Source organism: Haematobia irritans, chromosome 4 (assembly GCF_050003625.1).
Source record: "Haematobia irritans isolate KBUSLIRL chromosome 4, ASM5000362v1, whole genome shotgun sequence".
In the NCBI taxonomy this organism is placed as follows: domain Eukaryota; kingdom Metazoa; phylum Arthropoda; class Insecta; order Diptera; family Muscidae; genus Haematobia; species Haematobia irritans.
This window is the reverse complement of record NC_134400.1, coordinates 80,823,260-80,838,011: the sequence shown is the minus strand read 5'-3', so window position 1 is coordinate 80,838,011 and position 14,752 is coordinate 80,823,260. Positions and strand designations below refer to the sequence as shown.

Here is a 14,752-nt window from a genome sequence, read left to right as displayed (position 1 = left end):
AACCATGCATAAATTGGTTTACATCGATCCATAATTATATATAGCCCCCATATAAACCGATCCCCAGATTTGGCTTGCGGAGCCTCAAAAAGAAGAAAATTCATCCGATCCGGCTGAAATTTGGTACATGATGTTGGTATATGGTCTCTAACAACCATGCAAAAATTGGTCCATATCGGTCCTTAATTATATATAGCCCCCATATAAACCGATCCCCAGATTTGGCTTGTGGAGCCTCTAAGAGAAGCATATTTCATCCGATCCGGCTGAAATTTGGTACATGGTGTTGGTATATGGTCTTTAACAACCGTGCCAGAATTGGTCCATATCGGTAAATAATTATATATAGCCCCCATATAAAACGTTCTCCAGATTTGACCTCCGGAGCCTCTTGGAGAAGCAAAATTCATCCGATCCGGTTCAAATTAGGAACGTGGTGTTAGTATATGGTCGCTAACAACCATACCAAAATTGGTCCAATCACACAAAAATTGGTCCATATCGGTTCATTATCATGGTTGCCACTAGAGCCAAAAATAATCTACCAAAATTTTATTGCTATAGAAAATTTTGTCACAATTTTATTTCTATAGAAAATTTTGTCAAAATGTTATTTCTAGAGAAAATTTTGTTAAAATTTTATTCGGTTCATAATAAAATTTTCATCATTTTCAAAATTTTATTTCTATAGAAAATTTTGTCAAAATTTTATTTCTATAGAAAATTTTGTTCAAATTTTATTCGGTTCATAATTTTGTCAAAATGTTATTTCTAGAGAAAATTTTGTTAAAATTTTATTCGGTTCATAATAAAATTTTCATCATTTTCAAAATTTTATTTCTATAGAAAATTTTGTCAAAAGTTTATTTCTATAGAAAAATTTGTTAAAATTTTATTTCTGTAGAAATTTTTGTCAAAATTTTCTTTCTATAGGATATTTAGTCAAAATTTTTATTTCTATAGAAAATTTTGTGTAAATTTTATTTCTATAGAAAATTTTGTTAAAATTTTATTTCAGTAGAAAATTTTGTCAAAATTTTATGTCTACTTTGTCAAACTGAATTATATACGTATTGGATCGATCTTTTTTGATTTAATATATACCACGTATGGACTTACATACAATTTAGAAGATGGTGTTAGGAGGTTTTAAGATACCTTGCCATCGGCAAGCGTTACCGCAACTTAAGTAATTCGATTGTGGGTGGCAGTGTTTAGAAGAAGTTTCTACGCAATCCATGATGGAGGGTACATAAGCTTCGGCCTGGCCGAACTTACGGCCGTATATACTTGTTTTTACTTTAATTTATTTACTTTTTTGGTTTTTGCCCATAAATTTTGTATCAATTGTTTTTTATTTTAATTAAATATTTATTTTGTCTATTATTATTATTTTTATAATTATTTTTTTATTCCTTGTTTATTATCATCCTGTTAACTAGCATTCAACTTGACTCACATACTGTAATTATAAGATTATTAATATCTTGTTGTATGTGAAACTTGAAAATTCAATAAAATTCAAATTCAAAAAAAATTCAACTAACGAATGTTTGCTGAAACAACTACATGCTACTGCTGTCCCTTTTTCAGCAAACAAAAACTGCTGTTTTAGCAAACATTTTTGCTATTATGAGTAACAAAATTTTTGGGTGTAGTTTAGGTCAGAAACCAGATTGACGTGCATTTAACAGTTTATTTTGATCCAGATTTGTTTATGTATGAGACGTTCAAAAGCTTTTGACAAGAGTGGCAGTATTGCAATAGGCCTGTAATCATTCGTGTATGTTCTGGGTTTCACATGAACGACTTGCAGTGAATTGTTCCCGTAGGGGTTGTTCTGCGTGCAACTTTTCACCTCACAAATGGGAGAACTTTGCACGGACAATTTTTTTATTGCATTCTTCTATATTTGCAAAACGAAGGATTTAAAACCAAAGTAAATAATTTATTTTGAATCTATCATATGTTTTCTATGTGCTTCATAAGTATTTGATGATAAAATAGCACAAAAGACCTCTTAAAAACAAAATTTAAAAATGTATCACAAATTGTCCAAGATTCCCCTCTCACTTGTTGCAAAAAATGGTGGTTGCTTAAAAGCAGCTGATTTTGTGTAAAGGCCCAATAAACACAAACGTTTGAAAAATGCTAAATTTCAACAATTTTTCAAACATTTTTTCAAAGGATTAGGGTAATATTCAAGTTGAGAAATTGTTGAGAAAATCGCGTTCTCAACAAAAAACAGACATTACCCTCAACAGTGAAATTCAACACATTAGCAATAATATCTCAAGTGTTATACTCAAATTGAAATGCATCGCTACTCAATAATTTGTCAAACAATTTTCGATGCGAGTCAAATTCAAAATTAACATTGTTGCAAATACTTTTCAACCTAAATTTGTATGAATGATATCCACACTTCAAATTGAAAGTCAAAGCCAAAATTCTATGAATTTTGTATAATTTATTCATTTTCATCAAAATAAAATATATAATAATGCACTACACTACATAATACACTACAATACCAATTGATAAATAATAATCTTATTAAACATATCAACAAATAAGAACAAAATAAAAACAAACAACAAAACTTTAAATATCTTAAACACTTTTGCATTGATAATTCGTTTTCCTTCCTTTTGGTGTCATAAAACAGCATTAAAATTTATTAACATGCGGGTAATTTGAAATTAGGAACGTACTGACCGCGTGTTAGAATTGATTTCCAGCAGAAGGAATTCACAAAATATGCATTTTAAACTGATAATAGCATATGAATTAAACTGACGATGTGCTGCACATTTTCATCCAGAAGTTGTTGATATCAACAATTTGTTGTTTTTAACAATTTTAATTGGTTGCACTTGTAATGTTTCTGGAAACTTTTTCTTGTCGATAAGCCACTCAGTTTTCACTGGTCAGCTTCTTAATGTTTGCAAGAATGTAGCATCCAAAGATTTTAGTTTTCTGCAAAGAGATTTGAATTTAGTGACTTCTCTAAAGTGTTGATTTAATTTTTCATATTGACGTACCAATTATTATAAACTATTTGAAACAGTTCCAGTTAATTGTCCACCATTTTTTCACCGGTCAGCTTTTTAATGTTTTCAAGAACGTAGAATCCATAATTTTAGTTTTCTGCAAAGAGATATACATTTAGTGACTTCCATAAAGTTTTATTTCATTTTTTATTTTCACTTACCTATTTTTATAAACTATTTGGTTATTTGTCTAAAATTTTCCATTTTTTTATTTCTTGCAATTGACCACGAACTTCGTTGCACAAATAAGTATTGAAAACCACATGGTTTTTTCGTTGCATTTTAGGGTAGTGTTTTGTCAAAGTTTTCTCATATTATCTTCAACACCTTTTCAAAGATTTCGTCAACATTTTGGCAAATGGGAAGTAATTCGCAAACATTTTGAAGATGTATTGAAGATGAGCTATTTCAAGTCAAGTTGAATTTATGTTGAAAATTATATTTACCCTCAAACTGAAAAATTGTTACATTTGAAAAACGCTCATCCTGTGTTTATTGGGGGTGGGTACTATGTTCGAGATTTTCAACAAAACACTAAATTAAAAGTGCAAAAATATATATGAAGACGATAACATTTTTATCAAGTCTCTGCAAATTATGGATGGAAAAGATCAAAGGAATTGATTGCAAATAATTTTATATTTCTAAATTAGTTAATTAAAAAAAGTAACCGTGAAAACAAGCTGGTTTTCAGCTTGAAAACAGAACATAGTACTCAGCTTAAGTTCGAAATGACGGTGTTGCAAGAGTTTGAGAAAGCGCATTGAAACTTTTATAATTGAGAAAAATAATGATATTGCTTGTTAATTGTTAACGAATTTTGTATGAATACGATTAGTCTTACATTTAAAATAAAAACAAATTACTTTTTGAATAAAATCAAATAAATGAAAACAATATTTTTGAACCCAAAATTTCTTTAAACGATTGGGCAACATTACATCTGCAAAGCGTCACAGGCAAGAGTCAGTCAAGCATAATAAACTGCGGCAACATTTCTCGCCGTCGGTACAAAAATATTTTACTTCAAAAAAATTATTTCTTTTATTTACTAAAAAAGCATAACATACAAAATATTCGGCAATTTTGAATTTGTAATGCGATGAAAATTAATTAATTTCATTTGTAGTCGATTTTAGTGCGAACATAACGATTATTTCTAACGGCGTTAAAAGTTTTTGCGCATCGCCTTAAATCTTCAAATTAGTTGCTCGTCTCTGAACTCTTACAAAAGAAAACAAAATTAAATTGAAAAAAATATAACTTTGATGCATTTATTTCTACAGAACTCATATCCATTGTAATCCACGATGGACATATGTGATCCTCTATGGCATTTACAACTTTCCACAATATTTTACAAAACGTAGTTCTTCCAATGTTTAGATACATATCATTGGCTATAACTCCTTGAAAAGAACCAACTGCAAAAAACCTTAAAGCAGCCGCCACTTGAATTGGGGCTGGTATGGACCCATGTCCAAGATATGGAGAAATCTTGTCAAGAATAAGCGAAAATCCTTCCTTGTTCAAACGGAATAAGCCCACAAAACTAAAAAAATAAAAGAAGTCAGCCGAGTAAATATTATAAAGTCATCTTACCAAGAATTTGGAATATCCATTGGATTTGTAACATCGCGCAATCGGCGCCTTTGTATCCGTGTGTCAGAAAATGAGTTTCTTCGTATACCATTAACCATTAACAAAAACGAAGCAGGCATTTTAATTTTTTCCAAAAAATTTGAAAAATACTTAGTTTATGACAGCAATGTAAACAACTTGTTTACTTTTTTCTGCAAACCATATGATTTGCAGATTTTCATTTTTCGGCAAGCGAATTCGAAAAATCTTGTTTCACGGGAAACACAGAACAACTAAAAATTTTTGGGGGGAGATGCATGTGAGAGGTGAAATCTCTGTCACGTGAAACCCAGAACATACATGATTATTTGTACCCGGTTTAGGGATCGGTATTACTTTTGCTTGTTTCCATTCCATGGGATATTGTCTTGATGTTATGATAGAATTGAATAGGTGTGTGATATGCAGCAGTAAATTTGGCAACAACACATTTATGAATTTAGGATAAATTTTATCCAGACCAACAGCGTAAGATTTTATATGGAGACAACTTTCCAAGACATCAGCAGAGTTCACACATTTAAATTCGAAACAAGAAAATGGTGAAAAAACATGGTCCATTTGTAAAGCTGATAGATTATTAATTATCAATTAACAAAGTTTTCATTCATTTCACCTGGGTCACCGACAGTTCTTGTGTTTTTGGTTTTACCAATACCAACTTCTTTGATTATATCCCATTTCTTTTTTGAGTCAATTGCAGTGCGAAATTTATTTTCATAACAGCCTCTTTTACGGCTTTGCTAGTCACCACACTTAGTCTTCGGTATTCCTCGTGAAGCTCAGGAGTTCTAAATCGTTTCCACCTTTTGTATGCATGATCTCTTTTTTTAATTAGATAAACGATATTATCATGACAATAAAAAGAAATTAAGAGCTGGAAATATCTTGGAACAAATATAATTTTTAATTTATTGCTCACAATTATCATTGTTCAATTCAAAAAATTAAGTTTTTCATTTAAAAAATGCATATAAAAACATGTATGGCCCGCAATGCAACATTTGGTATGACGCAAGCCAATTTCCCATTTACTAAAGTGTATTATCTTTGCTGTAAAATTCTATCAGGATAGTAGTCTTGGTGTATGGTAATTATTAAAGTGTCATTTAAGAGGCTATGGTATCGACGGGGATCAAATCGAATTGGTTATGATGCGTCACTAATCGTTTTTACCATTTGACGCACAACCTAACCAGTTGAATCATTCGATATAAATTAAACATTCAATTTCAGGCAACTGACAAAAATTTAATATGGCGCGGGCAAGTCTACGAGACAAAGTATCAAATGCGATTGCAAATATGTCTGTTGAATTTCAAATATTGAATTAGCAAAACATAATCAACTAAAAATAATATCCGATATATAGCTTATAATATTACAACCCAATAAAACGGAAAAGAATCCCCGCCCCTAACTACTAATCATTATCACAAGCGGCAACAACAGCAACGATCCCAACAATAACTCTAAATTTCATTTGGCAATGATCTTTTTTGTTGTTTTGCATAGTTTAAAATTTATATAGAATAGAAATATATTAAAAAGAAATACAGTTTTATTTTAATTCACAAAAAATAATGTAACAAAAAAGTTGCTAGATTTCAATGTTGTAAATTTGTTCACTTACAACTCGTGCACACCATTCACCATGCCTACATGCAACGGACATATAAAATGCTCTTTTATGGAAATCACTTATTACCACCCCAACCAAGAAAGCCTTTGACGAAACCAGATATCCCCTTTTTCCCTGGCGATTGTAGTTTATCCTCCAAAGATGGAAATTCAACATAATTCAATGCCAAATCAAAGAAGAGTGGCTTGCAGGGAATTGCCTCCATTTCGGGCACCATTTTGAAAACATTGGGGTTTTTCGTGTGTAGAGATTGGTCTTCCTTATATTGGGTTAATCGTTCAAACAATGGTTTCGTCGATTTTTGTGATTTGGATGTAAAAATTGGATCATCTGTATTGTCGTCTTCCAAAACACTGTATGCATGGGCAGAGAATTTACAGCTATCAATTGTTGTTATTAACTTCTTAAGCTCGGCGGCTAAATGAAAATCATCAGTTGATTTTCCTTTCAATGCTTCAGTTGCATACTTTGAAGAGCGTTCGTAAAGTGCCACCGCTTCTTTCCATTTCTTCATGTCGACCAACGTCAAGGAAATGTAATAACAGCGGAATGCTTTGAAAGTTAGTGCCAAGTTTTCTACCTCCGCTTGATACCTTTGGTCTTCTTCCATGCCTTGAATTTGTTGCATTTCTGCAACATTTTGTAGAATTATTTCATATAAGCGAGTTAGATCTTGTGGTCGCACGCGTTTGCCTTCTCCGAGACCAATCTGGGATTTCTGGTTAGGGTCATCAAAGTTGGCCTTTGCTTGTTCAACTAAACAGAGATTGCGCTGCAAAGTACGACTATGCCGTATATATGAAAGATAGGCCAAAAGATATTGCACACCGGAAACAGTTTGACCTGTGGCCAGAGAACGCAGCTTGGGATCCTGTTTAATCTCTTCCTTAACTGCTTGTATGGCGTCCTTGCAATCCATAAGGGTACGCTCAATAAGTTCAATCTTAGCGTCGACTTTCGATGTTTTCTCAAGGCCTTTATCTAATTCTTGTGCACTTAGCAAGAATAAACGTACTTTTTCTGGGCGCACAGTGACCTTTCTTCCACGCCATTCAATTGTCTGCAGGCCCTCACTGCTTTCCGTTTTCGTCTGATTAACCAAATCATCAAGGTTCTCGAGTAGACCTTGAGCTCTGAACTCAAGTAAATCGTCCATATTACCACCAGCAGCACGACCACCGCCTATATTGTAAGCACAATAACGTAAGTTGGGTGTAAACTCATTGACTTTTGTTCTGTAGAGCTCCTGCTCATCCTCAGGTAAAGCCTTGGCAAGGTTCTCGTATACCACTTGGGCCCGTTTCAAATGCTCTCCAGCTGTCTTCCATAGCTGCAATTCGAAATGAAGACTACCGTGCATCCATGCTACGTATGCTTCACATTCCAGTTTGGTTCGTGCGTCAAATGCGTCAGACTAAAATAATATGCATTAGAATATGATGCCTAGTGGGAACTATGAAACTTACGTTACACAGCTCTTGCAACTGCAGTGCATAGACACATGCTTTCCTTAATTTGCTAACCAAGTGGAAACGTTTACGTGGTTCCGTATTGGATTCCTGCTTCAGCTGCATTGCATATGACCACGAACGCTCCGCGCTTATAAGCGGAATATGTATATATCGTTCGTCCGCTCGCTTTCCAGTCACTTGAGCCAATGTAACATCTCGACGCTTGAAATGCCTTTTATCGCCTTGGGGGAATTTCAGAGCCTTCCGTAAGCGACGTATACGCCTGGTACAGTATCCCCGGTACCGCTGATAGTCCCCATGACGCAGACCATGTTGTTGCTGGGCTTCTTTTATCATGTGCAAAACTGAAATGATATATCAAATCTAGCTAAGGAGTTCCATGCAATTATATAGGACTATGGGAGAAAGTTTATTATTTTAGGTTATATGCATATAAGTGTTAAATGAATCTTGGTTTTGGAAAGGATACTCTCTACAGTGAACACTTTTGACGGTTCTAGTTGCGGTGGAACTAACTGATCCTCTTCCGATTTTTCAACATTTTCATTTGGATTTTTATCTTCACCCATATTCTCCAATATTTTATGATAATTCGCTGGCAATGGAAAGAATACAGCCCAGATATGATAACAATGTCCGATGTGGCGATTAACGATTCAACAGAAATCGAAAATCGATTTTTAAAACGTTAACAACAATTGCGAAAAAAGGTGATGGGGCCTTTACATATAAAGGGCATCTTATACGGTCGGATAAACCGTACGACATAATACGTTGCGAACAAATCTGCTAGTATAAAAACAGAGCCGCCGCCACCGACCAGTTTTCCGCCGCCGAATATGTCGACTCATCTAGACTCAAAATTAGGCGCCAATTAATCAAAAATATTAATTTAAATCAGAAAAATGTATTAATAATTATTATATTACTCAAACCTAGCCGCCAATTATGCGCTTTACAGATTATCAGTTATTACGGACGGAATATCGGTGTTTGTAAAGAATCTTACAGTGTGTCGGATCGATACGACTTGTCGGCTATGACTAAATAATCGGTAAGTGTGTTATCGATCCCATAAACATGCAGCAGTATCAATTATGCATTCGGACTTAACTTATAATGTGCACAATATATGGGATATGTTCGAAACGAGCACTGTCATCCGGAATAATTGATAATCTGTAAAGCGCATTAATCAATAATATTGATTTAAATCAGAACAATTTATTAATAATTGTTGAATTTTTGCCAAAATTTTGAACTTTCCACCCACAATTGATCAGTATAAAATTGCTATAATAATTTTGAAAAAATTTAGCTCCGAAAAATTGAATAAAATGTAAATTTGATTGTACAATAAATCTTATTACCATTTTTATGATATCAAATTGATGTTATAATGGATAATTGTGCGCCGCCGAATAGACAAATTTATATCGGCTTATGAGCTTTACAGACTATCTGTTATTCCGGGCGGAATGTCGGTGTTTGTAAAGAATCTTAAGGGCACCTTATGCGCTTTACAGATTATCAGTTATTCCGGACGACAGTGCTCTTGTCGAACATATCCCATATATTGTGCACATTATAAGTTAAGTCCGAAGGCATAATCGATACTGCTGCATGTTTATGGGATCGATAACACATTTACCGATTATTTAGTCATCGCCGACAAGTCGTATCGATCCGACACATTGTAAGATTCTTTACAAACACCGACATTCCGTCCGGAATAATAAAATATAAAGTAACACACTATTTAATTAGAAAATAACGGCTAGGAAAATCTCTTAGTGCGACATTTACATATTTTCAGTTTACTTTTGCCATTTGATTAATATTTGTTGTGATGCAGAAAAAAGAGCACTTTCGCGTGCTCTTTTGGCCTGTCTTGTTTTAAGAGCACATTTTGTAAAAAAGAGCACATGTGCTCTTTAAAAGAGCACGTCTGGCATCCCTAGTTACTATGCATGCCAAATTCGTCAGTAATGCTTAGTACTAAGTTCGTTTCTGCGAAAACCGCAGGTCCCAAATCCGGGGATGTTAACTTATTTTTGCGAAATAATATACCTGCCTATTTTTTCGTGCGAAAAATCTAGGGTTGTATAAATATTTGTTGGAAAATGCTCAAAACAAAAATTTCGCATTTATTCCGCGCTAAGGTTTTTTTTATATGGAGTATAACAGTTTTTCGTGCGAAAACGTGATCTTAGTACTAGGCTTAAAGCGCATTACAGTGTGTCGGATCGCTACGACTTGTCGGCGATGAATAAATAATCGGTAAATGTGTGTGTGTGTAAATTAATTTCATAAATAATATTAATTTTTCATAGTCAATTTTAACCGAAAACAACACAATAATAATTTTTATTGAAATGAATTTTCACGTATTCAAACTACTTCCCTCTCTTTCAATCGATGACGCCTGTTTTTTGATCAGCTGACAACGACACGTAAATTTTTGTTTTTTCTGAATCTTAACACGTTTACGTTGTGCAGACGTTGGGTAATCGTTTGTAGGGGCTGTCGTATATCAAAAACAAACAGATGACACGCCACGCTACGCTTACTTCCCGTTTTTGGATGCATAACCAGGCCTTACAAATTTGTGATAATTATCAAAAATTATCGGGTTCTCGAACGGAGCTATTAATACCATTTGGCTTTTTGCGACATGAACAGAGACCCATTGTAATGTGTGTGATCAACGCCGAAGCTTCAACTATCATTTAAACAAGCTACCAATTATTATTAACTGACGTCAAAAGTCAAAACAAACATAAATATCAACAAATATGAAAATTTTGATGGATTAAATTAAATAAACGTTCATTATCATTGATTGGAATAAACGAAGCTTCAGAATACACCTACAGTGCAACCTTTTTAGATTCAAAATACACTAGTAGTGCATTTTTTTTAGCAACCTTTTATTAAATTTGTTCCTGCTGCTCTAATTTCTTTGTTACACATTTGTATGTATGGTACAAATTATTTGATAAGAATTAATATTTGGATTTTAAATAGAGAACCTAATATAAATGATGCTGATATCGGCTTTTGTATAGAAAGAGAAATACACACCCTCTGTAATCGTTGACAAATGTAAAGATATCATGGACGGCATTCTACAAATATTCTAAACTTTTGTATAGAAAGTTACAATTGTGTTTTCTAAAAGCTCTCATCGTTTGCACGTAGTTTGTTGATAACGATAAATGATAAAATCCTTCAACATAAAATGGATTTCGTGGAACTAATACTGACTCCCAAGTTGGATGGAGTATTCCTACATGACCATACAAATGCTGTAATTGAAGGTCGACTATGCATAACTGGGCACCATCTATTACTGAGTAGCTCTCGCCAAGAAAATAACCAAGAACTCTGGGTATGTATTTCATAATTTGGGAAATCAAAACTATATAATATTTTTATTTTTCTAGTTGATGCACAAGAACATTGATTGTGTTGAAAAAAAGCCCTTTCTCGTTCAAAACGCTGTAGTTGGAGGAATGATAACTTTGAAGTGTAAAGATCTGCGCATTATTTCCTTGCATATTAAGTTTGCTAAGGAATATTTTAATATTGCGTCGTCTCTGGAAGCATTAAGCTCGTTGAATAATCCTGAACAAGAGTATCCTTTTTTCTATCGACCCATGTACACAATTTTAGAGGATGGATATACAATGTTTAGGTCTCTACGATTTACAAAAATTTTCATCAATTTATATTTATTTTAAAATAATTTGTTTTTTTTTTTTTTGCAGACCAGAGCTAGAATTTTCAAAACTTGTGTCCCCTTCTACATGCGGAAACAATTTGGGTATTGTAGGAAGTGGCAACACAAACAGTTTTGCAATAAGTCCACTCTCTCCCAATGGACATGAAAATATTGATAGTACAGGATGTTGTGAATGGCGGATTACAAACGTAAATAAAGATTTCAAAACATGTCCTACTTACGGTCCAATATTGATTGTACCAAAAGCCATAACGGATGAACAAATAGTTCAATCGGCAGCATTTCGCGATGGGGGTCGATTCCCTGTGCTCAGTTACAAACATGACAATGGAGCTGCTTTACTTAGAAGCGCTCAGCCTTTATCCATACAGGGCATTAAGCGATGCCGAGCTGATGAGGCAATATTAAATTTGGTTTTGGGTCGCAGCAAAAAAGGCTTCATAGTTGATACATGGGGAAAAGGAAAATCGAATACCGAAACAGACCAACATTACACCCAGTGGAAGAAAGTAAATCGTTCCATTGGCAATGTGTCATCACCTACTGCAATATTGGACAGTTTTTCAAAACTCATCGAAGCTTGTAACGATGTTAATTGCTCTCCTGATAAATGGTTATCACGTTTGGAAAATAGTAACTGGCTGACATTAGTATTGAATTCACTGAATGCTGCTTGTGTAGTAGCTCAATGTCTCGATCAAGAGGGAAGTCCAGTTTTAGTACACGGTGCCAAAGGACTAGATTCCACTTTGATTGTCACTTCACTAGTGCAAATTATTTTAAATCCAGACTGCCGTACTGTGAGAGGAATTCAGGCTCTCATAGAACGAGAATGGATACAAGCTGGTCATCCATTTGCATCACGGCATCGTTATTCGTGCTACACTCCTACTCAAAATCGCCATAAAAGTACGGGGGCTACATTTGTTTTGTTCTTAGACTGCATTCATCAATTATACAAACAATTTCCCTGTAGTTTTGAATTTAGCACACAGCTGCTAATAATGGTTTTCGAACATAGCTATTTTTCTCAATATGGAACATTTCTTTGCGATTCTGAAAAAGAACGACATGAATTACGAGTCCATACGCGAACGACAAGCCTATGGTCATACCTAAATAGGCCTGAAGTGCTTAAAAACTTTTTAAATCCTCTATATGAGCCAAATCCAAAAGTGTTATGGCCATCTGTTGCACCAATTAGTTTGGAACTCTGGAGTGGTAAGTTTTTAAGTCTCCTTAATGTAAATTCAGCCATCTTCATATAAAATTCTTTGATTTTAGAATTGTATCTACGTTGGAATGTTGATCAGAAAAATAATGAATGGACAGCAGTACAAATACAAGAATTAGTAACAAATGAAAAAGAGTTAAGAACAAAGGTTTGTAAGCGGATAACGTATTACATATATTTAGTTAAAATGTACGATTTCATTTTAGGCCCTGAAACTAAGGAAGCAGGCTGTTGAAATGGCTAATGAAGTGCTGCATATGCTGAAGTCTGGCAAATGAACAATAAAAAATTTTATAATTATTGATCTTACATCATCTTAGTCAATTCAAGAATAATGGATTACTTGTCATCGACATTTCAACGTTTGCAAAAGCTGCACATCTGTAAAAACACTTTTCATCTAATGAAATATCTCTATTTAAAAATCTCCGTACATTTATTTATACATACATATTTTTGTAACTACCTTTGGGATACCCGCTTAAAATACTTGTGAATATTCAAATTTAAAGCTATAAAACAAATTCGTTTTATTGGCATAACGTGTGCATTTTATTAATATATTGCTTATTCGTTTATTTTTAAAAATCTTGAAATGAATGGAAAATATGCATGCATATATTGTGTTCTTTAAATATATTAACTTTAAAACAAAATATTTCTTTTAAACTGTATCATTTCAATATACAAGAATAGGGTTTCGATTTGAAGAATCACGAAATTGGTGTCTTTTCGGAAATATCTTAGACACCTTATGGCCCATTCAAATTAGACTCGAATTCTACTAAAAGAGGATTTGAAATCCTTTTTTTTATGAAATGACTATTGAAATCTAGTTAAAGTGGATTTTAAAAGAGTAATGTGAATGAGATATTAAATTCTTCACTGATTTGATTACCCAAACTATGTTTCTCAAAAGCAGGAACACAATATGGTGTCTTTATCATAATCATTAATCGCCTCTTACTTATTGCGAACGTGAAACGATTTAGATTTTCAGAGAAAGGTGTAAACGTGTGTACAGTTAAAAGGTTTAGTGTCCAAAAAGTGGCATCCTGAATGAAAAGTCTCGTTTCTCGATCTTCATGCCACATGTTGTTCACTAGGGATTTAAATATCGAATCCCGACTTTCGATTTTTCGTCTAATAGATTTCTGATAGATTTTTCTAACGTCTTTTGATGGTGACCAAAATCGACTTTTAACTGAAATGTCTGTTTTAACTTGATGAAGAACTGGGATGTATATTTTTATTCACTCATAGGAAAAAGTCTGCGATGTCTGCTGTTATATTTTTGTACTTCAGGGTCTAACGAACAACAAATTATAAACTTTTTTAGGTAGTAGTATTTGGTATATTTTTGCACTGTAATATATTTACGAAGCTCCTAATTGCGATCAGCAAACATTTTGTTTGCTGTTACGCCTCAATTTGATAAATATTCAGATTTTTGGGCAAATACTTTAGATATTCAAATAACATAATTTTGTTTTAATTGTGTTATGATAGCCCCTAAGTTTACAGTTTCAGCCAAACTAAAACATGATTCTTTGGGTGTAGTGACTTGAAGAATGTGTGTTCCGGATATCTTTCACATAGAGAAATATTGCTATCGAATGGATCGTAGAGATGATATCTGTACGTTTTGCAGTAAATGGTAGATATAGTACCCAGAATTGTCAATCCATACAACTGCAAACCAGTTTAATATAGTGTTTTTATAATTTTGGTTTGACCGAAGTTGACGGCTAGTTCTCAAGTGGCGTGATTTTTTGACCCATTTAATTTTCGACTCGAACATAGTTTAGAAAAATATGCCATACAAGGCCACATAAAATTTAAATATCACACATATACAGCCAATGAAAAGGATTTCACTATTCTGAATTATTGAGTAACACGATGTTATTGTTACAGGGAGTACACTTTTCCCCGCTCATGACCCTGTTGTGGGTACGTCTATGG

The 14,752-nt window shown here is 33.5% G+C and overlaps 3 protein-coding genes and 1 long non-coding RNA gene across 4 annotated transcripts; 1 reads left to right on the top strand and 3 right to left on the bottom strand.

Annotated features, from left to right (window-relative positions):
- Positions 1–2,879: 2,879 nt before the first annotated feature.
- Positions 2,880–3,418, bottom strand: LOC142236833 (uncharacterized). Its single transcript, XR_012722219.1, has 3 exons — positions 3,215–3,418; positions 3,045–3,150; positions 2,880–2,979 (listed from the first exon to the last, which is right to left on the bottom strand). It is a non-coding gene; the product is annotated as an uncharacterized LOC142236833 (long non-coding RNA).
- Positions 3,419–4,256: 838 nt separating this feature from the next.
- Positions 4,257–5,174, bottom strand: LOC142235623 (uncharacterized). The gene is made up of 2 exons (XM_075306885.1): positions 4,656–5,174; positions 4,257–4,605 (listed from the first exon to the last, which is right to left on the bottom strand). The coding sequence occupies exons 1-2, from the start codon at positions 4,772–4,774 to the stop codon at positions 4,257–4,259; spliced, it is 468 nt and encodes a 155-aa protein (XP_075163000.1). The 5' UTR covers positions 4,775–5,174.
- A 1,059-nt stretch (positions 5,175–6,233) lies between these two features.
- Positions 6,234–8,449, bottom strand: Srp68 (signal recognition particle 68). Its single transcript, XM_075304093.1, has 3 exons — positions 8,278–8,449; positions 7,803–8,152; positions 6,234–7,750 (listed from the first exon to the last, which is right to left on the bottom strand). Exons 1-3 carry the CDS (start codon positions 8,375–8,377, stop codon positions 6,392–6,394), a joined length of 1,809 nt encoding a protein of 602 aa, XP_075160208.1. The 5' UTR covers positions 8,378–8,449; the 3' UTR covers positions 6,234–6,391.
- Positions 8,450–10,497: 2,048 nt separating this feature from the next.
- On the top strand, positions 10,498–13,445 carry LOC142234370 (myotubularin-related protein 9). The gene is made up of 6 exons (XM_075305493.1): positions 10,498–10,783; positions 10,836–11,199; positions 11,255–11,505; positions 11,579–12,774; positions 12,838–12,935; positions 12,994–13,445. Exons 2-6 carry the CDS (start codon positions 11,050–11,052, stop codon positions 13,063–13,065), a joined length of 1,767 nt encoding a protein of 588 aa, XP_075161608.1. The 5' UTR covers positions 10,498–10,783; positions 10,836–11,049; the 3' UTR covers positions 13,066–13,445.
- Positions 13,446–14,752: the final 1,307 nt, after the last annotated feature.